This window comes from Serpula lacrymans (genome assembly GCF_000218685.1).
Source record: "Serpula lacrymans var. lacrymans S7.9 unplaced genomic scaffold SERLAscaffold_20, whole genome shotgun sequence".
Taxonomy (NCBI): Eukaryota; Fungi; Basidiomycota; class Agaricomycetes; order Boletales; family Serpulaceae; genus Serpula; species Serpula lacrymans.
Window position 1 is genome coordinate 151,224 of NW_006763309.1, and position 19,869 is coordinate 171,092.

The window sequence follows — 19,869 nt, forward strand, 5'->3', positions numbered from 1 at the left end:
TTAGAATGGGGATCCAGAAACGACCATCAGGTGAGAATAAAAAGGAGAGGAAGGGGCCCATGGTGAGGCTAGGCAAAGGAAGGGGAGTAAGGGAAACGACAAAAGCGAGGGCGCAATGCAATGTGTAGCCAGTGGCGACGCAAAAATTTGCCGAAATGCCGAAACACGGAAAGTACCAAATGGAAAAGCAAAGGTGAGCGTAACTGGATTGCCTAATAGAGGTGGTGCTGATCAGCCACAAGTTTGAAAAAGGCAATATTAATTATTATTCCACGTGGCACTGTGCCTGTGTGGCGCAAAGGCGAGTCTTTTCAAATATTCGCTTCGTTATTGACACCTGTCCATGCTACCAATCAATTTTGGTGCATGATATCGGCTGATGTGCCAACCACCGCATTGTCTTTCTGGTACCACCCTCAAGTCTCTTCTTTTCTCTCTCCAATGTAAGTTGTCCATAAATCAGCCATGAGCAGTCATTGAGACTAACATTTATATTAGATTTAGAACTATTACAACAACAATGCCCTCTGGTTCAGATCAAAACAGGAGTGTTTCAGCGCCATTGGCTGCTCTCCCCATCCCCAAGCATAAAGCAGGTGTCAGCCAGTTGGGGGTTGCTGTAAACACTGGTCATTGTGTGTCTGCCAACATCCCTCCAGCTGCTTTTCAACCTGCACCCAATCAAGCTTATGTTGTTGAAGAAGACTCTGATGTGAATGATCAGACATCAGAGACTGAAGGCCATGACTTAGATGATACAGAAGATAATGATTCAAAGCCCCCTAATGGCGCTTCATCCACTGAGCTTAGAGAGGTATGTTCAATTTTTGGATACATTTCCATTATATGTATTGATGTTTTTTTAGGCCCTTGATGCAGCACACCTTCAGATGGCTGAGCTACGGTTGCAAATGTGTAAACTAGCCACAGAAAATTCAAGCCTTCATGCTAGTCTTTCTAATTGGAAAAGCACTAATAAAGCACCTGTTGAAATCACTATGCACAAAAAACAGATTGCTCAACTGGGCAAGAAATATGGTGTCATGGTTGAACCATTTATCGAAACAAGCATATTCACGCAACAACAGCATGAAGGGGTGGACTACCAAAGTGTGCTTTGTTATGACTCGCCGCTTACAGAAAAACTTGCACTTGCCTCTCAACTGCATGATTTCATTCTGTCTCCTCTCCACTTGTTCAAGGCCCATAGCTATTTTGCAGAATGGGTGAGTCTTGAATTGCTTTTTTGGTGCATCTTACTTATTATTGCTCAATGTTAAATAGTTTATCTCGAACATCAGTTCTGGGAGGTCGACTCTGATTCACAACATCCGAACCCACGCCAGTGTAATCTTTGTAGGATACAATCCTGAATATTTTGCAGCCGCTTACAAACGGGACAATATCCATGCCCTTCAAACCCTCCTCAAGTTTGATACAATGAGCAAAATGGACCCACTATTCCCACCCATTCTTTTTCCAGACTTTAAGAAAGATATGAAGCGGGTCTTTAAATCAAAGATCATTGCATTGGTATGTTCCTATCTCTCTCTCTCTCTTTTGACCTATTGACTCATGCCCGCTGACCTTGTATCAGGTGCTAAAACTCATGCTACTCAGTGCTGGATCTTTACAAGGTTCATCCTGAGGAAGGCCAAAAACTAATGCACAAATATGGAACGTTTCCTCGCTCACACCAGGAGCTGTGTTATTTGCGGCTGTCATTGTAAGTGGCCAATTTCTCACACAAATATTGCTAGCTAATTTCTTATTACATAGGTTGAGTTTTTAGTTTCGCCAGATTCCAATTTCCACTCTGTAGGAGATGTGAGTGGCATAGTGTATGGGAAGAAATTCTACGAGTACAAGAAGCTATTAATTTGCAAGTCCAACACCATTACTGTCTGCACCCTCTTCAAGTACCTCAACTTCTTCGTATTTGGTCCATGCACTACGCATGCTCAAGACACACTTGTGCAAGAAGGAGATGACTTCACCAACGATCTAGAAGATGCCATGCTTGCATTTGATGAATCAGAGTCCAAAATTCAGGCAAACAAGATTAAGGCCCACCTGACAGTTCCAGCAGAGGGTTCTATATCCGCACTAAGTGACTTGGACTCTGACACCAACCTAGGTGAGTTCAAGTTGTCTATTTATCTTTATACATACTGACATGGTGATTTATTAGCTGAGAATGGCCATCACTGGCAGGTTGAGGCATCAGTGTTTGATGCACTCCCCATTCACCCCACTCCCCATTCACCCCACTGATCTCCACCAACTTGAAATATAGCCTGAGCCTGACATTGAGCCGCTAACTGTACCAATGCCAATGCTGCACCCTCAGTGAAAGCATGGAAAACAGGCAGAAAAGTGAAAGAGGTCACAGCTGACAAGTGAATTCAAAATTATGCTTCACATGTTATTTTTCAGTGTTTTTGCTAAAAATATATATTCTTGTTTTGATACAATGGAAATGCCAGTCACTCAAGCTAACCAGTCACTCAAGCTAACCACTGGTCATTAAAAGATATTATTTAGCTATTGCAATGTACAGGTTATTCATTAGAACTCCGTTACAATGTTGTTGCAATTCATTGTGACAAGACCTAGAGTTTCATTACACGCTCACGGCTTTCCCACAATGCCTTGCCATGCTGCATCGGCATTGGGGCCTTAAAAGGTATCACAGTGCATCAGAACCGGGTTTCAAAATTTCCGACATACTATTGTTGGACAATAGGTGCAATTGGTCTGGGGAGAAGTTGAATAACTCACCAGTCGTTGAGCTTTAGACTGTCGGAACTTGACCAGTAGATATAATTTTTAGTTTTCTAGCTGCCTATGTAGAAAAATAAGCAAGAACTTGAATCATTGGAGCAGCGGAACAAAACGGAAAAGACGACACATGTTTTGGAATGGTTCTGCAATTTCTGATCACACTGGGTCACAGCGGCACTCACAGACCAAATCAGGCGGAGCTTACAAGTCAAATTCCTCCAGGTCACATCAAGTCCTGACGCTGGTGGTATGTGCGGTACGTACCAAAGCAGAGCTAGCGGTCCTTGATAGATTATCTTGGTGTGTGATTGCCTGTTTCGGTCGCCTAGTCACGACTCCATCATTGTTTTCGTTTCTCCACACGCTTTGAGGCCCCAATCAGCTCAGTAAGTATCTGGCATTGTAGAGGCCTACCTATTGACATTTTCTAGAAAGATATTGCAATATTCCCAGCACGAGATCTGGTCAAATCTGGCCATCTTTCCCTCAAAATTCACACTTCTGGAGTTCAAGAGCATAGTGTCAGGTCTGTTGTTGTTGCTACAGATAAGCTATTCACTAAATTCTTTCACAATTATATTCTCTATACTATATTCTACATCTGACAATTTTCTAGCTACCTGTACAGTGATCTTTGAGCCTCTGGAGGCCCAAGTGCATATCTCTTACTGGTTGCATCCGGTGTCCAATGATAGTAGTGCCTCTTGTTAAAACGTGCAGTGCATTTCCTCAGACATGTGTGCCGAGAATAATTAGTAAGCTCGGACTTCGCACCGACCAACCGATACGTTTTGCGCGGTCGATTTATGGTTGACACACCTGGTCTCCTTCGGGACCAGGAATATATTGAATTAGGTAAGCAAGGGAGACTAGTCCCACAATAGCTTTGGGGACCTTGGAAATGACCAATTTTTCCTAAGGAGCATTATAGCAGTCACATGATCAGGTTCACATGTAGACACATGTAGGCGCCAGCGTGGCTCAGTTTATCGCGATTGCCACATCGTTTCTTTATCCATCAGCTTTGTTTCATCCAAGACAAACGCCATTCACAATGAGTCAAGAACCCCCGCGTTCACCTGAGCCATCCGCATCAAAAACGCAGGATTCAAAGCCAAACATAACTCCTCCTCGCCTCCCCAATGTGACCTCTCGCGAAGTGAAAAGCACTCCTCTAGCCAAAAGTACACACACGTCACAAAGGTATTCTGACCAAAACGTGATGCTTACAGAACGGACAAAACGATGTCAAAAGATGATGGAAGAACTGGTTTACTATGAACTACATGATGCACGCTTCGAGAGCAAAGAGGTGATGGGGCGCTTGTGTCCCGCAGATGATGGCGTTACGCACCTTGTCCTGGAAGAACTCAGAGAACAAGGAATTTTCTCTGACCAAGGGTTTAATTTTGATCAAGCAAATTGGCCCCAGCCGACTGCGGGAGAGAGTGCCTATTACTTACCATTCACGAAACTCCTGAACCGGATCATCAATACTTCCGAATCTCACCTTTCCGCAGACCCTAAAATCCCTAAGGACCGCTATTATCACGGTCTACGCTTCTACAATTACAATAAAGAAATGAAGGGCGGGACTACCCATGCATTGAAGCCAGATTTAGTGTCTTTAAACGGTGTCGCCGACGAATCTGAGCTGGATGGTCGGGTGTCGTGGCAAGATCTAGCTATCGCGTGCGAGGTGAAGGGCGACTGGAATGTGCTGCTCAAACAGGCTGGTACCTACGCACGATGCACATTCGTTGCTCACGAGAACCGTTACTTCGTTTTGGTTATCGGCTTCAACCACAAAACTTCCGAAGTTCAATTCTACTTCTATCAAAGATCTGGCGTGATTTGCAGCTCTGCGCTGAGTCTAAAGACAGAAGATGGCTTTGCCGCTTTTGTCAACGGAATAGTGGGCATACTTTCATGGGAAAACGATTCGAAGGCTGGGATCGATCCATCGCGGAACAATCACTACTTCTTGATCCCAAACTGGGGTCTTTACGAGGTCGTTGACTTACTTTGTCGTCGCCAATCTATTCGGGGTCGTGTCACACATGTTTATCATCTGAGGAAGGTCGATGACGCGAAAAAGATATTGGATGATCCACTCAGCAATGTCATAGACCTTACGATAGATATTTCCACCGCTCGATATCCCACCTCCACTTCACGCCCGCGCACTGAAGGCATCGTACCTTCTTCTAATCGAACCTCTACCGTCTCAAGTATTGGGAAACGATCACGCGAACATGCCGTTGAAACTGGAAGCAGCAAGCGCCACAAGTCAGGCTCTGCTCACCCAGCAAACAAGCAGAATCAAGGCTCCGAGAAGCTTGAATGGCAAGGAATTGATCGCAACGATGAATCCCATCTTTTCCCAACTTACCAGCCTTCGCCCATCCCTGAACTCGACCTCTGTCCTCCGCCGCCTTCCATGATCCTGAAAGATTCATGGCCTTTGGACGGCCATGACGAGATTGAAGTTTTTCGTTTCACTCAAGGAGAGATGGGAATACCTGAAGTTTACGCCCAGTACACAGTTGAACATGGTAAAAAGGGGGCGTGGGTTGAGGAGGAGATTAGAAAAATATTTCTTCTGGAAGAAATAGAATTCATATACAAGGGGTCAAAAGATACACCATCGAAGGGACCCAACAGTCAGGCGGAGAAGGAAACACAATCTAAGATGGAAGATCAGGAGGAAGACGTGAAGATGGAAAACAGAGTACATAAGCGACTGATATTGAAAACGGAGTGCTGTAAGTTCCAGACGGCTGCGGGGCCGTACCAATTCTTAGAAGGCATGTTCCATGGAATGATGGGTGAGTATTTCCCCGTTTTGACGTCGCTCAGGACTGATGCTCCCTTTCTAGGCCACTATAATATGTATAAGGATGGATGGCTGCACCGCGATGTCAGCGATGGTAACGTTCTATTGTTACCAGAGCCCGAAATACGAAAGCCCCTGACACGGTAGGTCCTCTTAAATTGATAATGAGCTCAAAGCGGTATTGATGTCAAAGTATTCTAGGTTCGAATGCACCAAGAACTTGACAAAATGCGTGGGCGTGATCTCTGACGGCGACCAGGCAATCAGATGGCGAGAGCTTGATCGCAAGCTTGAGAAACATCGTTCGGTAAGTAGCTCATCTTCGGGTAAGCCTGTCATTCAGTCTTCAAATCTCTTCAGGGAACACTCCCTTTCATTTCTAGGCGGATGCTGAACATGTGGAATAAAAATCAACCCGTGCTTCATACATTTGCGGATGACTTGGAATCTTTCTTCTGGGTGATATTATGCGTGTTGTTGAGCGTTGGCCACGAACGCAAAAGTTTAACGGAGGACGAGAGGTTGTGGCTTTTTGAAATACTCGCTGCAGACGATCCTGGCTCTAGCGACAAGACTAAAAGATGGGCGCTATCGATGCTGGAGGCTTCAGTCCTGAGAACAAAACACAAACTTTCCCCTGTTTTGAAGGTTTTCGTACCCTTTTTCACAGACATCATACCGTTCATGAACGAGGCTACGGAGGCTGCTGATGAGCTCAATTCAGACAACTTGGTTGAATCTCTAACGACACTCGGAGACAAATTTTACGAGATGTGGTTTACAGCTTTCCTACGTGCACTACCATCATTGCCCAAGACCTGGGACGAAGTTTTGAAACCTCCAATTTGATCACGGAGACGCTTTAACACCCGCCCATGTCGTCTCATCCTACATATCTCTGTCACTGCCCTCCCTACCATCATCTCAGGACTATCCTGTACATATCAGTATGCATGTATCTACTTTGTTAAGTTAGCCGTTCGTTGCACCCTGGTATACACTTGACAGCGTCATTCGATTTATTATTTGTCCCGTAGAGACAAGATTTGAGCCATCGGATTATATTCCTCGTCGCAGAGAAATTTTGTTTAGTATTGTGAATAGAATATAGCACATTGGATTTAATCTGCTTTTAAGTGGTACCGATATCTACGAAACAGTGTGCTTAGTATACATAGCAAGCCTGAATGACCAGTACATCGACTGGGCTTTGTGAGTATCATTTATTGATTCGTTGGAATAGATACATGTTATATAAACATAGATATGATCGACTCTCATCATTATATTGAATTAGGAAGGGAGACTAGGTGCAAATCATTGTGGTGGAGGTGTATCCCACGCTGACACTGTTTTATTGATGTGAATTGCATACACTGACCTACATAGGTGATCAATAATCAATAATGTAGTAACATGAACTCAATCATCTAGAATATATCATCCCTCATCCTATATGCAGGTGGCTATATCTCTCACGAATGGCTCCTCCACGAAAGCACCTGCAGGAGAAGTGCTCGCTCAATCCTTGGGTGCAATGCCGAAAACTTTGACCCCGAGGTGCCGTCGCATGCCAATTTTTGAACCAGGCTCCCAAAGGTCGTTACTATGAACCAACCTGACCTAGATGGGTCTTTTAAGCCAACCAAAACGCTAGCTATCGCACAGGCTTTTCATAAGGCACACCCCAAGGGGATACTGCAGCAATGGGCAATGCAGTCTGTATCCTATGTTTGAACCTACTGATCAACTTCGTCTCACTACAAATTATGTAAATGGAGAACCTGATTAACATTCATTATTTCAGTACCAGGGACATCAACCTACTTGTGGATGTCATCTATAGTCAACGGGTACATAGTTGCCTGCAACTAGGCAAAGGTTTCGGGGTGTGAAGTGGACATTGGTGATGGGCGTTTGTTTAGTAGAAAAGGTAGCCATCAAGTCCGAGCTACAAGCTAGTGATTTGGAAGGCACTTCCGGTTCCGCATTTTCTCGTGGAGCCTCGGAGCAACCAGCCGCTTTAACATCCCAGCATCGAACCGTCCAGTCTGCCCCTCCGCTCACTAGTACTGAAGATTCAGCACTGAAAGATAGTGAGTATATTGCAGATGTATGCCCTGTCATTTTCTTAATCCGGCGACCAGAGCCTAGATCCCACAAGCTGATGGAAAGGTCCACTCCTTTTTGATGTGAGAAATGCTAAAAAACATCACAAAAGATACTGACCTGCACTGGCAAGATAACGCCCGTCCGGGCTTATCGCAAGAGTCGAAACTGGCCCTTGATGCCCAATAAAAACGCGTACACATGAACCCCCCTGAACATCCCACAACCGGGCTGTCCAGTCACTAGACCCAGTCGCAAGGTACAGCGAATTAGGATGAAATCTAATACACTTCGCGTATGATGTGAGCGAAGGTCACATCGTTATGGCAAATACATACATCTACATCGCTCAGATGACCAGCATAAATACGGAGGCAAGACGCGCGATCTGTGGACCAAAGCCTTGCGGTCTTATCTCGACTTGCGGTAGCAAAATAGATCCCTATGGGACTCCACTGCACGTCCCAAACTGGATTTTGATGGCCGCGATATGCGACAACATTTGTGAATGTATCCAGTGACCAAAGACGCACAGTAGAATCGGCCGAGCCTGAGAGAAGATATCTCGGTGGGGCGGCAGAACCGCTGAGAGGATCAAAGGAAAGTGCGTAAACTGCTCCGCTGTGACCGACTAGCTTCCGTGATGTAGTGCCTGCTTCTGTATCTTGGGTCTGACGAAAAGGACCACCTATTACATTACCAACACTAAGCCTAGAAGCGAACAATGGACGGTCAAGCGCTTACCACCCCGTATGGAGTCCGGGAGATCATTGCCAGGGAGAGCTTGCAAGTTTTCGCCTTTAAGACTCCACAGTCGGATATAAGATTCTGAAAAACCAGCAGCCATGAGAGTGACATCGGGAGAAAAGGCGCAAATCGGCGCTCTTCATAAACATATTAGTAATCACCGGGCAACGAATCAGTTAAACATACCCTTCACCAACGTCATGTAGAGTATAAGCACATATACTCGGCAGACCACGTGCTCGGACAGCAGCGCTATTTTGGACCATGTTCAAGTCGGTGGAGTTCAGAACGGAAGGGTCGAGCCGAATGCGTTTTCTCGCATCGCGAACTTTTTCCACTTCTCTTTGGATATCGATTGCCTTGAATGAGGTGGGATGTGGTAGTAAATCGGATTCTGTCGGTGCAACGAGTCCTTGTACAGCAGCTGGTCTTGAATAATGGAGGTCATACTGTGCCCCTGGGTCCCTTTCTACCATGGCTTGTTCTCTGAGGACCCGCTCAGTCTCCGTCCGGAGTTCTTCAGGTATGGGTGCAGGACCAAGTTTTAACTCGCCTTTGAGTGCATTGAAAGCCTGCGGACTCGGAGATGATACACTGCCACTGGTCTGAGGAACGAAGGAAGATAAAAGCCCTGTGGACTCCTCCCAAGCACTGTTCGACACCATCGTTGTGGTCGATGTTACTGAATTGCACTGTAAACACACTCCGCATGGAAAACAATGACGAGCTTACCATCGAATCGTAGATGGTTATTCACCACGCGCATTACTGCCGCTCTTCCTCTCTTACTTCGCTCTCCGGTAAAACCGTCGCCATGACCAGGTGCCTCTCCTCCAACACCCTCAATGAGCCATCCCACGAGAAGGCTGAATCCTGAACGTGTCATTTTCACAACATACTTTTCATTCCGAAAATGCTGGGCAACTTCATCGTTTTGGACATGAGAAGGTAGAAGCAAAGTCGAAAGATGACGCAGAGTGATATGATGCATGGGCAATAAAGATGGTGAGAAAGTATAATAGAAGCTTGAGGCTATCAAGAAAACAAAGTGAGACAGGCGACATATTTCTGAGAAGCTACATACCGGCTTCCCTGAATCCGTGTTGGACTAGGTCAAGATAAAAATGACAGAATATAGGGAACAATATGGGTCGGAATTCAGGCTATGAAATATATTAATATAATATTCAGCGCAGTCAGACGCAGGTGGCCCACATACCCTATACATATCCAGAGAACCGTCAACCCACGATTCCAGTTCTCTGAATCCCTCTTTTTTATCGGTTGGATCAAGGGATAGGATTTCCTCGGCACCAACGGGACCAATATTGGCGATAAGATTTTGAACAGTGGGTGGGTTTCCCATTGCAGTGAGCTCTTTTAACACATTCGAACCTTCCTTGAGAAGGTTCTCACCAGGACGAGACGGTTTTTGGACATGAATAGCCAGGTTCTTGATCAGGTTTTCAGAAGATAACAGGTTCTCTGACTGTCCTGCGTTATCATCCGAGGGAACGCTTCCGAGGGACTCCAAAAACGCCTTTTCTGCTGGTTTGTGACCTCTAGATCGCAGATAGTCGAGCACTAGCCTATCTGTCGTTGTGATATTCTGAGATGCATCCTGGGTGTTAGGTGGGGAGACAACGCCAGATGAACGTATAACGGCAGGCGATGTTGAAGACATAAATGTGAAAGTGGCCCAGAGGGAATGCAATCATGCTCCTAACAACTTATTCCACGCAAGTCATGTGACTAGTGACTGGCCACTCATCCGCGCTTACATTGTCACGCTTGTCCTTCCACTCTCCCTTTGCCTGACATAACCCAAGAATCAAGCAACGGTTTTTTTTTTGTCGGGTGTCTGAGATGAGGAGGAATAACAATAGTCATCTTCCGTTTTGGCTTGAATTTTTAGCCGAGGTGCGTTTTGTTAAACATCATAGGATTCCAGCCTACGACGAGTCTACATTGCTGGCACGACCTTGTATATGCAGACTTCAAAGATTGTCACGACCATAACTGCTGGGTTCGTTCTGTATTCGCGCTCCGCAGGCGTAGCATACTTCGCAGCAGGGGCCACATTTTGTTCATTCTCGGCGAAGGCGATTAAGAGAGCTGTGAGGCAAAAGCGGCCAGTATACAATGTGAATTCTAGAGGGAGAGTGACGTATGGGTGCGGATAACAATCATCTACGTGCCCGGAACACTCGACATTTACAAGCAGGAACATTCAGCATGCCTAGCACACATGCGTCTGCTGTCACTTTCTTCGCCACCTACATTCCGCTTGCATGCTTTTACCTGCCACCACATCCTACACTGCCTCCATCGATATTTCAGCCCAAGATCGTATCGCTGATTGTTATCCCTTGGGCAAGCTTGATAACGTTATCTCGTGTCTGGTTGAAGTACCACACGTGGCCTCAGGTAGGAGCGGGTGTGGTATATGGCGTGGTGATGGCTTGCATATGGTTCCAGGTGTGGTACGACGATATCTGGGGAATAAGGACGTTAGGAGGTGCTTTGGAAGCACTACTAAGGCTGTCGATGGCGTGGCTAGTTTAGTATCGGATTCATGACTGGCAAATTCCTTGGAATTTCATCCTGATATCCATTATTTTATTGATTTCCATACGATACGTACTAGGAAATAAATGATGCTTGTGACAAAATGCACCAGTCGCGTGACTGACGCGTGACAGACACTTCACTACTACCCTTTGCCTTTCTTTTCTTTCTTCCTCAAGCACTTTGAGTATCGATGTCTCTTCGACGGTTTGCACAGACTCAAAGCGCAACGACAGCCCCGGGCTCACCTATCTCGCACAATGGTAGTGGTACACAAACGCCCGTCACCCCCAGAACGCGTATTTCTTATGTTAACTCTCCATCGTCTACGCCGTCCATATCGTCGTCCACACCATTCGACTGGGAGGCGGCACGTTCACGAAGACCTCCACCATATGCAACTCCTTTAGCAGGTAAAAGAAAAGCTCGCATGAGCACGGGGACAGGTTCAGAAACCGTTGGGATGCCCAAAAGAGTGGTTCGGAAGAAAGGGATAATCCAGAGGTGCAAATCTATACCTCTATCCTTTGATTTGACATCTAACCGCTGCATAGAATATCTTCTATTCCGTCTTGGATTGCGTTTGAGCTGTCTCAGTTTCCCAATAACCTGCCCCTACCTGCACCAAAGACCAGTGCATTTCTTATCGGGGCCAGCATGCACCTTCTTCACTTGTGGGTGCGTGTTGCCCAAGCTCAGGCGATCTCCGACGCAGATCTCGGTTGGGAAGACATGTACAGAGAACGCGATGGACTTTCGTGGTTTGATTGGGTAGGTCCTTTCCCAGTCACGGCTTGAATATTAGCTGACTGTTTGGATTCGTCTTCCTGCAAAAGACTGTCCCAGCTACTTTTCTACTTCTTGGTGGCTCAACTCTGAATGCCTTACATCTTTTCACCCAGACGCGAATCTATAGGATATATCATCGCACAGATCCGGTTTCTTCTCCGCATGCGACTTTTGTCCCCTCGCCCTCTCGCGCGCAGTCGACATCAGTTATCAATCCTACCCCTACTCTGGTCAATCGCCTCCTGCGCCTTTTCAAATCTCTTCTCATTTTTTTCTGGCGGCTGTTCGTCTCATTTTGGCGATTCCTCCTCGGCATCAGTCCTGCTTCTCCATCGACTCCTTCGCCTGGATCGTCAGGTCGTGCTAAACAACCACAGATGCAGCAACTCGAGGTATGGACGCCTGGCGAGCTCGAACGCGTGCTGCTGACCGTCTATTCTCCTGTACACGCACTGGCATGGATGGCGACTGGAACGACAAACTGGGTTCTCATGGCATTTGTAATGGGTGGGGTAGGTTTACAGATGCATGGGCTAGTCAAGGCATACGAGGCGTTACTTAAAGATAAGGAAATCATTGCGGCTGAGGTGATGGCCGAGTATAATGAAGGGGTGAGTAATGCAACGCTGCAAGTTGATGATGACATTTGATAAGTTTTTACATGTGCTATCAGTTCGTCTATCCGCGCATCAACCCAATTCGGAAGGACGTTGCTGTTATGACACACCAGTCAGAGATGGTGAACATTTGGGAGGACTAGGCGCATGGTTGTTCTGGGAAAAACATGTACTTTTGAGTCAATTTACTAACCAATTCTTGTTTCTCCAAACTGCAATACGGATTTCTAATTAGAAGCTTGAGCTTTACATAAAGAACAATTCGCATACGCATACCACCTGTAGCAATAATGAACGGCCTATCAAGTATTTTGGGTGCTATATACATACTCAAAGCAAAATGCGGTAGATTCGGCCCACGCAGGTCGACCATTGATATTTGTCACTGCGCCATTGTCTTTCTTGTCAATTACTCGTTGCTGGGCAAAACCTCACTCGTTGCAAGCCTGAAGGACATGATAGAGTATTGACGCTTTGTCATGATGCCATCTCGCTGTATGTTATTGGGCAGCGACTGAAAACACTTGGAAGATTCTCGCCTTTACGACTCGGAAGGCTGCGAACCTCAGGAAAACCATAAAAATATGTCTGCGTACCGTTTGACTATGTTCGTCCGCGAAACCTGTTGGTTTTTCAAGACGTCTGCCTCTGCCAGTGCCTGTACCAAAGCTGGTGAAGACGATAAAGCTGAGGTGTGCAAATGAGATGAAGTTATGGCAGGCTGCTCTGTTCGTGCCACCCGAGCACGTGGCGGAGACCGCATTCAACGACAGTCACGGTTCAGTCGACGGCCATCTCACCTGGTCCATATACGCTATTCTTCGTGTTGGGCACACTCACCAGGAACGCTTCATCAAGGAACACAGTGACTATCATATGCTCTCTATTTCGCGCCAGCAATGTTGACCATTTCTCCTGCAGTACCTTTTTAATTTCTATTCTATCACTCCCTATTACCGCCGGAAGGGCGTGATTTCCCTTGCATGGACCACGACGAGCCTGTCCTCGACCTGTCGGACGTCGTACACGACGAACCCCTCGGCGAGGATGACGACCCACTACTATCTGCAGCAGACGTCGACGCAGACTCTGCCCATACGTCTTCTCCTCCATACCCCCCATCCAGCATGTCCCCTTACCTTGATTCTGGCTCACACCCCCACCATCATCCACATTCTCTATCCTTATCCGAACCTTTCTCTGTAGAGATGCTCGAGCGCGAAATAGCTACATTGCTCAATCAGAATGCATCAGCCGCTTCAGCCGCACTCCTCAGCGCAGCCGCTCAACAACGCCAGGCCTACCTCGAACACGAGCGCAACAGTGTGAACAGTCAGCATGATGACCATGGCGACCACGATCACGACCAAGACATCTCGAGCAGCGATGGTATCACAGGTCTCGGTCTCAATCTCAGTGGACTCGCTGCCGTACTGCAAGCTGCACACGCACAGGCAGCAGAAAACGAACGCGCCGAGGCGCTTGCAGCCAAAGATCCCATGTTTGCCCAGCAGCGCGAAGCAGAGGAGAAGGAGAAGCGCACCACTCGTACGGCCCCTGCCTTTCATTCGCTGACCGCAGGAGAGTCGATTGCAGGAGAGGATACTCAGGAAAACGGTGGCGAGGGTCTTGATTTGATTTATCCCTCGGAAGGTGAGAGCGAGCAGGATGGAGGGGAGATGGAGGGAATGGTGGACCGAATGAGACATGCGACCCCACCTATCCCGCGAGCACGGACGTCTGGAGCGTCGCCAGATCATCACACGTCTGTTTCAGGTGAATTCAACGACTTGAACGATATTTTGACGCATCTTTCGGCACACTTTGAAGCAGCGGCCGAAGCTAGCCATGAGGAAGGGAGTTCACCAGCCAATGAAAGCATTTCAAGTGAGGTAGAGAACCACACCCCACAACCACAACCACAATTGCCAGCACCTTCACATCCATCTCTAACTACAACAACTCCCCTAGTTCCCCAGCGGCAACAACTCGTCGCATCTACATCATCATCACCCGGAAAACCTGCCCCAGAAGGCAAGAAGGCAAGGAAACAGAGAGAAAAGGAGAAGATTCTTCATTTACATACGTGTGAAGATCCTCAATGCGGCAAGTCCTTTACGCGCAGAAGTGATCTCGCCCGTCATATGCGAATACATACTGGCGAACGGCCATTCATTTGCGGACACAATGGGTGCGGCAAGACATTTATTCAGGTTCGTATGGTATTTGAATGAGCATTCACTATGTCTAAAAGTATGTAACCCAGCGGTCTGCATTACACGTCCATCAAAGAGTGCATACGGGTGAGAAGCCTCATTGCTGTGAGTATCCAGGGTGCGGTAAGACATTTGGTGATTCGAGCAGTCTTGCGCGACATCGAAGGACTCACACGGGAAAGCGACCATACAAATGCGAAGATCCCGAATGCGAGAAGACATTTACACGACGAACGACATTGACACAACACATGCGAACGCACGATCCATCATGGGAACCAGATCCGAACATGTGAGTATCGATGATGTACGTTTACCACCAAGCTGAGAGCTTATTGGGTATGTGGCACAGTAAATATAACTTCAAGGCGAAAAAACAGAAGATATCAGACGACGTCGATCGGGAACTAGAAGAGTCGATGCGCACGATCTCTGCGTTGTTCACGCAAAGTGTTGGGAACATAGCTGCGAGGTCGAGTGAGTTCCTGAATGGTGGTGGAACGGAAGGACCACTTGAGGCGAGGGTTGCGAGTATCAGTGCAGAAATTGCGGCTGCGATTGCTGAGGCGTCATCGCGTGCGTATACGGACGAGGACGGAGAGGATGGAGAGTTGGAAGGGCAGGAGGAGGATGAGGGAGAGGAGACGGGATCGGGTGATGAGCTTGGGGGCCCTGAGAGGATCATACGGAATACGAGTGGGATCCGGAGTGGTGATGGTGAGAGTGGATACACTGGCGGTGTTGGTGGGGGTGGGAAGAAGGGAGTGGGGGGCGTGGAAGAAGAGGACGACGACAGTGATGCGTTTCCCATTCCGCTACGGACACGAAAGGGGAAAGAGGCTGTTTCTGTTGTTGGGACGAAGAGGAAGCGGTGAAGGCGTATGTGTTGTGGCTGTGTTCTTGCTTTATCTGTAATCTGCTGTATTGATATGTACTATGTACGGACAGCCGGACCGTGTCGGACCGTGAGAAAGGGAGGGCAACCTGTGGTGAAAGCTGTCCGAATCCGTCCGTGTTCAAAGACACTATATAACTTACCACTATAACCTCAAAGACTATAACCTCTTACCACTGTAACCTCAAAGACTATAACCTCTTACCACTGTAACCTCAAAGACTATAACCTCTTACCACTGTAACCTCAAAGACTATAACCTCTTACCACTGTAACCTCAAAGACTATAACCTCTTACCACTATAACCGCTTACCACTATAACCTCTTACCACTATAACCTCTTACCACTATACAACACCGCTTACCCCGCCATGTCACTTACCGAAGAGCCTCCCAGCACAGACCTTATCACCCTCACCAGGTTAGCTCCCTTTCCCCCCTTACTCGCCTTTATTCACTTTCATGCGCTAGACATGTTCTCAACGACCAGCTGCGTCTCGGTGCAGCAGCAACAGGCGATCTCACCCTCCTCTTGACTGCAATCCAGGTCACATCCAAATTCATCGCCACCAATGTCCGTAAAGCACGTCTCATCAATCTGTAAGCGCCGTCCGTCGTGTGTCTCATCCTCCCTGACGCGTTGACGTCCCACAGCGTTGGCCTTGCCGGCGAGACAAACGTCCAGGGCGAAGAGCAGAAGAAACTAGACGTCCTCTCCAATGACATCATGGTGAATGCACTTCGCGCGTCGGGAAAGACCGCCGTCCTTGTCTCTGAAGAACTCGACAATGCTATAATTATTGAAGAACGGTACCGCGGAAAGTACTGCGTCGTCTTCGACCCCTTGGATGGAAGTAGCAACATTGACGCTGGTGTCAACATCGGTACTATCTTTGGCATCTATGAAGTGGTATGTCCGAATCTTGCCACTCTTCAGCAATTAATACGAATACCAGTCACTCACGCGATCGCATCACAGAGACCAGACTCGAAAGGCACTATCGAAGACGTCTTGCGGCCCGGGTGCGAGATGGTAGCTGCAGGGTACACTATGTATGTCTTCAACCTCCGTTCTCACCCGGCTTCTCCTTAAATTCCTTGTTCAAGGTACGGTTCTTCTGCCAATCTCGTCCTTTCGACCGGTTCGGGTGTGAACGGTTACACTCTTGATGCTGCTCTTGGAGAATTCATCTTGACCCATCCTGATGTATGTCTTTCGCGTCACTGATCCCCTATTTCTAACTTGATATCTCTAATCGACAGATCAAAATACCTCCCCGGGGGAAAATTTATTCATTCAACGAGGGCAACTCGATGTACTTCTACCCACCCGTCACCGCTTACCTCAAGTCTATAAAATATCCTTCGACCGGTAACCCATACTCCGCCAGGTACATTGGGTCTATGGTTGCAGACGTGCATCGCACCTTGCTGTATGGTGGCATTTTCGGATATCCGGATGACCGAAAGAGTAAGAAGGGAAAGCTGAGGTTGCTGTACGAGGCATTCCCGATGGCATTCTTGACGGAGCAGGTTAGTACACATCTTGACAGCTTGCTCAAATCCTGCAAGCTGAGAAACTAACACGCTTGTACAGGCTGGAGGCGTTGCAACAACAGGCACAAAGCGTATTCTCGACATCGTTCCGACGAGCATTCACGAGCGATGCCCTGTATTCCTTGGCAGCAAGGACGACGTCAAAGACGTAATGAAGTTCTACGAAACCGAGCCAATTGCTCAGTCGTGATAAATTCAAGTTAAAGATTGAAACTAGAAAACCGAAAGAGTGTATCACAATAGTCTTGCTGTCAAACTGCGTACTGTAATACGTGTATGATGATCTGTATAGGTGCTTTGAACACAATTGTAATTCACATAGCAACGTTTCAATTTCTGTTTTAGAGCGAGCGCTGACGTGAGTGGGGAGACAGTCGACAGGAACTCTGAAAGAAGTCCTGGCAGGCTGGGCAATGCTGTGTGGTAAGACGAAGAGCGAGAACAGCCATATGAAATTTATGTATAGTGAGCGGTCATTACTTGTTGAAAGGATGTGATACTTATACTGCCCCGGCGTGACGGGTTGTTCCGATCGTTATGCATAACTTGGAGACGCCAACAGTCTTTCGATAATGACCCCCCTGAAGGTAATGATATCTGCGAGATGGGTATCGGAAATGGCCTTTCGAAATCAAGTGGTGATGGGACCTGCTTTGTAGCGAAGAGGCACTGTTTCGGTGTCAGTGGTTGCTTGCCAGGTGAAGACAGCCCATCTTTTTGGTGATAAATGTAGGACCAATGGCCTAACTGTGGGCTCGGCACCACGAGTGGAATAGATGTACACATCTGCTCTGTTGTGCGCTGAGCATATACGAGCAGATGGCAAGTACAAGACGTCCCGCAGTTGCAACTAAGCATAGAAGTGGTTCCAAAGACTTGCCAATTTCTATTCTGGAACGTTCCCGCAGAAAACTCGAATGGTATTAATATAATTCGTTGGACTGAAACCCAGAATGGAGTGGGTGAATATTACTGAGTAACGAATAACAATATAAGTAGTTTCAGTAATGGTTGTGGGATAATTAACTCACATGCCTCATGGGTATGGCAATTTCCGCAAGCTCGCTGTTGCCTTCGATGTCCATGATACCTTTGGAGCACTTTCAGTCAAACAGCGAGTTTGACTGTGGACTGACGGTTGAAAGGCGAAGACACAAAGAGGCCGGCTATTGGCGGGAGGAGCCACGTGCAGCGCTGTACTGGGCGACCCTTCAAATTGAGACCGACAACCAGGTTTGCTCCGCTCATGTGCAGCTATCGCAGCAACGACGACAACGACAACGACGATGGCTCCAGCTCAGTCGCAATCAGCCATTAAGCCAAAGAGATATCACGGCTATGCCGTCTTTCTCTTCATCATGGGTACCCTCTTTCCTCCCCTTGGTAAGCCTCACCTTTCGTTTCGTGGGTGAGCGGCAATCTGATGTCTGTCGTCGTCGTCCGTGTCTTCAGCCGTCGCGGCAAGGTTCGGGTTAGGCTCGGATTTTTGGACAAATCTACTGTGCACTATCTGTGGATACTTCCCTGGTGCGTTGGTGTATGACTCTCTTCTGCGCATGTTACAACACTTACCGCAAATACCTTCAATTAGGCCATGCCCATAACTTTTACATACAGGTAAGGAACCCTTAGCAACTTGTCGCTTTCTCTGGCGTATCATGACGGGCTTACACTCACTTTTCATAGAACGTACGCAACAACAAGAATCATTCCCGCACACCAAAGTGGGCTCAGCGTTACGGCCTTGTCGACACATCTGTTATCAAACGCCACGAGCAACGCTCTCAGTGGGCATCCCGCTATAACGATCGTAACCCTCACTCCACTCTCGAAGACCAGCCTTATGAGGCCGGTCAGCATTCGTCATCGCTCTCTCGCCAGGACTCGACTGCTGCTGGCCAGCCCCAGCGGCCCCATGACGATCTTTGGCATCAAGATGAGGAATCCTTCTACAATGCAGAACGCGACTCCAACAGTGTTCATACAGCAGGTTCTGGTACTGGCAGTGGCAGGTGGCATTATCCCGCCAACTTTGAAGATGCAATTCCCTCCTCGGGTGGGTCGAAGAAGAAGAAGAAGAAGGATAAGAAGGATCGGTGGGCACGCACAGAGGATGCATATTCTCTCTCAGAGCAGTCGGGGTCGAAAAAGAAAAAGAAGAAGAAGAGCAAGTCGTCGGTGGGTGACGGTGATACCTATTCCAGGCACAGTGGCTCGACCACCGAGTTCCCTGAAGACGCCGGAGGTGGGCTATATGATAGTCGCAGAGATGTGCCGGAGGGCAACGGCAATGCTGGTAACGGCCATGCCATCTCCACGACGGAGGATGTCTTCAGTCATGAGTTGTAAACAGGAAAGAGCTCAAGTATATCTAGTGGAATGTTATGGGCGTCTGTTTACTTAACAGTTGCAAGTAATTACTGTTCGTCCCTTCGTGCCTTTAATTATTGTAAAGCCAATATGGTATTTGTCGCTCCGGGTCTTACAAGGAGCTATATATTTATTCTAACCCCTGCTATCTAGTTCTCAGTAAAGGTGTTATCAGATCAAATTTGGAAGGGCGGGCTTGCCGAGCAGTATGTTGTCTATCTCCCACACCTGGACCAGTTCACCCGCCGGTCGCATTGGCCGTGAGCACATGGGCATGTTCTCGATAACATATCAGGGGAATTCATCACAAGTTCTCCCGAAGAGAACCACGCTATACGCTATTATAGCTGCTGTAATATGGCATCGCGGTTCGCGATTCA

The 19,869-nt window shown here is 47.5% G+C and overlaps 9 protein-coding genes across 9 annotated transcripts; 7 read left to right on the forward strand and 2 right to left on the reverse strand.

Moving 5' to 3' along the window:
• Nucleotides 1-520: 520 nt before the first annotated feature.
• Nucleotides 521-2,274, forward strand: SERLADRAFT_443889 (uncharacterized protein; the record flags this gene model as incomplete). The annotated part of the gene is made up of 7 exons (XM_007324515.1): nt 521-814; nt 867-1,226; nt 1,285-1,533; nt 1,598-1,637; nt 1,701-1,726; nt 1,780-2,137; nt 2,192-2,274. 7 exons carry the CDS (start codon nt 521-523, stop codon nt 2,272-2,274), a joined length of 1,410 nt encoding a protein of 469 aa, XP_007324577.1.
• Nucleotides 2,275-4,723: 2,449 nt separating this feature from the next.
• SERLADRAFT_480625 (uncharacterized protein) lies at nt 4,724-6,365 on the forward strand (the record flags this gene model as incomplete). The annotated part of the gene is made up of 4 exons (XM_007324516.1): nt 4,724-5,612; nt 5,664-5,763; nt 5,822-5,927; nt 5,981-6,365. Coding segments are annotated over 4 exons (978 nt in total), but the record flags the coding sequence as incomplete, so codon positions are not given.
• Nucleotides 6,366-6,384: 19 nt separating this feature from the next.
• Nucleotides 6,385-6,543, reverse strand: SERLADRAFT_374955 (uncharacterized protein; the record flags this gene model as incomplete). The annotated part of the gene is made up of 1 exon (XM_007324517.1): nt 6,385-6,543. One exon carries the CDS (start codon nt 6,541-6,543, stop codon nt 6,385-6,387), a length of 159 nt encoding a protein of 52 aa, XP_007324579.1.
• Nucleotides 6,544-7,456: 913 nt separating this feature from the next.
• Nucleotides 7,457-10,160, reverse strand: SERLADRAFT_443891 (uncharacterized protein; the record flags this gene model as incomplete). The annotated part of the gene is made up of 8 exons (XM_007324518.1): nt 7,457-7,803; nt 7,850-8,018; nt 8,068-8,417; nt 8,474-8,613; nt 8,663-9,158; nt 9,209-9,508; nt 9,561-9,639; nt 9,696-10,160. The coding sequence occupies 8 exons, from the start codon at nt 10,158-10,160 to the stop codon at nt 7,457-7,459; spliced, it is 2,346 nt and encodes a 781-aa protein (XP_007324580.1).
• A 481-nt stretch (nt 10,161-10,641) lies between these two features.
• Nucleotides 10,642-11,144, forward strand: SERLADRAFT_480640 (uncharacterized protein; the record flags this gene model as incomplete). The annotated part of the gene is made up of 2 exons (XM_007324519.1): nt 10,642-10,649; nt 10,711-11,144. The coding sequence occupies one exon, from the start codon at nt 10,712-10,714 to the stop codon at nt 11,039-11,041; it is 330 nt and encodes a 109-aa protein (XP_007324581.1).
• Nucleotides 11,145-11,173: 29 nt separating this feature from the next.
• SERLADRAFT_480645 (uncharacterized protein) lies at nt 11,174-12,785 on the forward strand (the record flags this gene model as incomplete). Its single annotated transcript, XM_007324520.1, has 4 exons — nt 11,174-11,548; nt 11,599-11,815; nt 11,881-12,444; nt 12,507-12,785. 4 exons carry the CDS (start codon nt 11,238-11,240, stop codon nt 12,591-12,593), a joined length of 1,179 nt encoding a protein of 392 aa, XP_007324582.1.
• A 1,970-nt stretch (nt 12,786-14,755) lies between these two features.
• On the forward strand, nt 14,756-14,929 carry SERLADRAFT_340852 (uncharacterized protein; the record flags this gene model as incomplete). The annotated part of the gene is made up of 1 exon (XM_007324521.1): nt 14,756-14,929. A coding segment is annotated over one exon (174 nt), but the record flags the coding sequence as incomplete, so codon positions are not given.
• Nucleotides 14,930-15,668: 739 nt separating this feature from the next.
• On the forward strand, nt 15,669-17,733 carry SERLADRAFT_480646 (uncharacterized protein; the record flags this gene model as incomplete). Its single annotated transcript, XM_007324522.1, has 7 exons — nt 15,669-15,983; nt 16,034-16,162; nt 16,217-16,472; nt 16,542-16,615; nt 16,670-16,769; nt 16,826-17,095; nt 17,160-17,733. 7 exons carry the CDS (start codon nt 15,934-15,936, stop codon nt 17,307-17,309), a joined length of 1,029 nt encoding a protein of 342 aa, XP_007324584.1.
• A 610-nt stretch (nt 17,734-18,343) lies between these two features.
• SERLADRAFT_480650 (uncharacterized protein) lies at nt 18,344-19,634 on the forward strand (the record flags this gene model as incomplete). Its single annotated transcript, XM_007324523.1, has 4 exons — nt 18,344-18,502; nt 18,572-18,646; nt 18,711-18,736; nt 18,806-19,634. The coding sequence occupies 4 exons, from the start codon at nt 18,406-18,408 to the stop codon at nt 19,466-19,468; spliced, it is 861 nt and encodes a 286-aa protein (XP_007324585.1).
• Between the last annotated feature and the right edge of the window lie 235 nt (nt 19,635-19,869).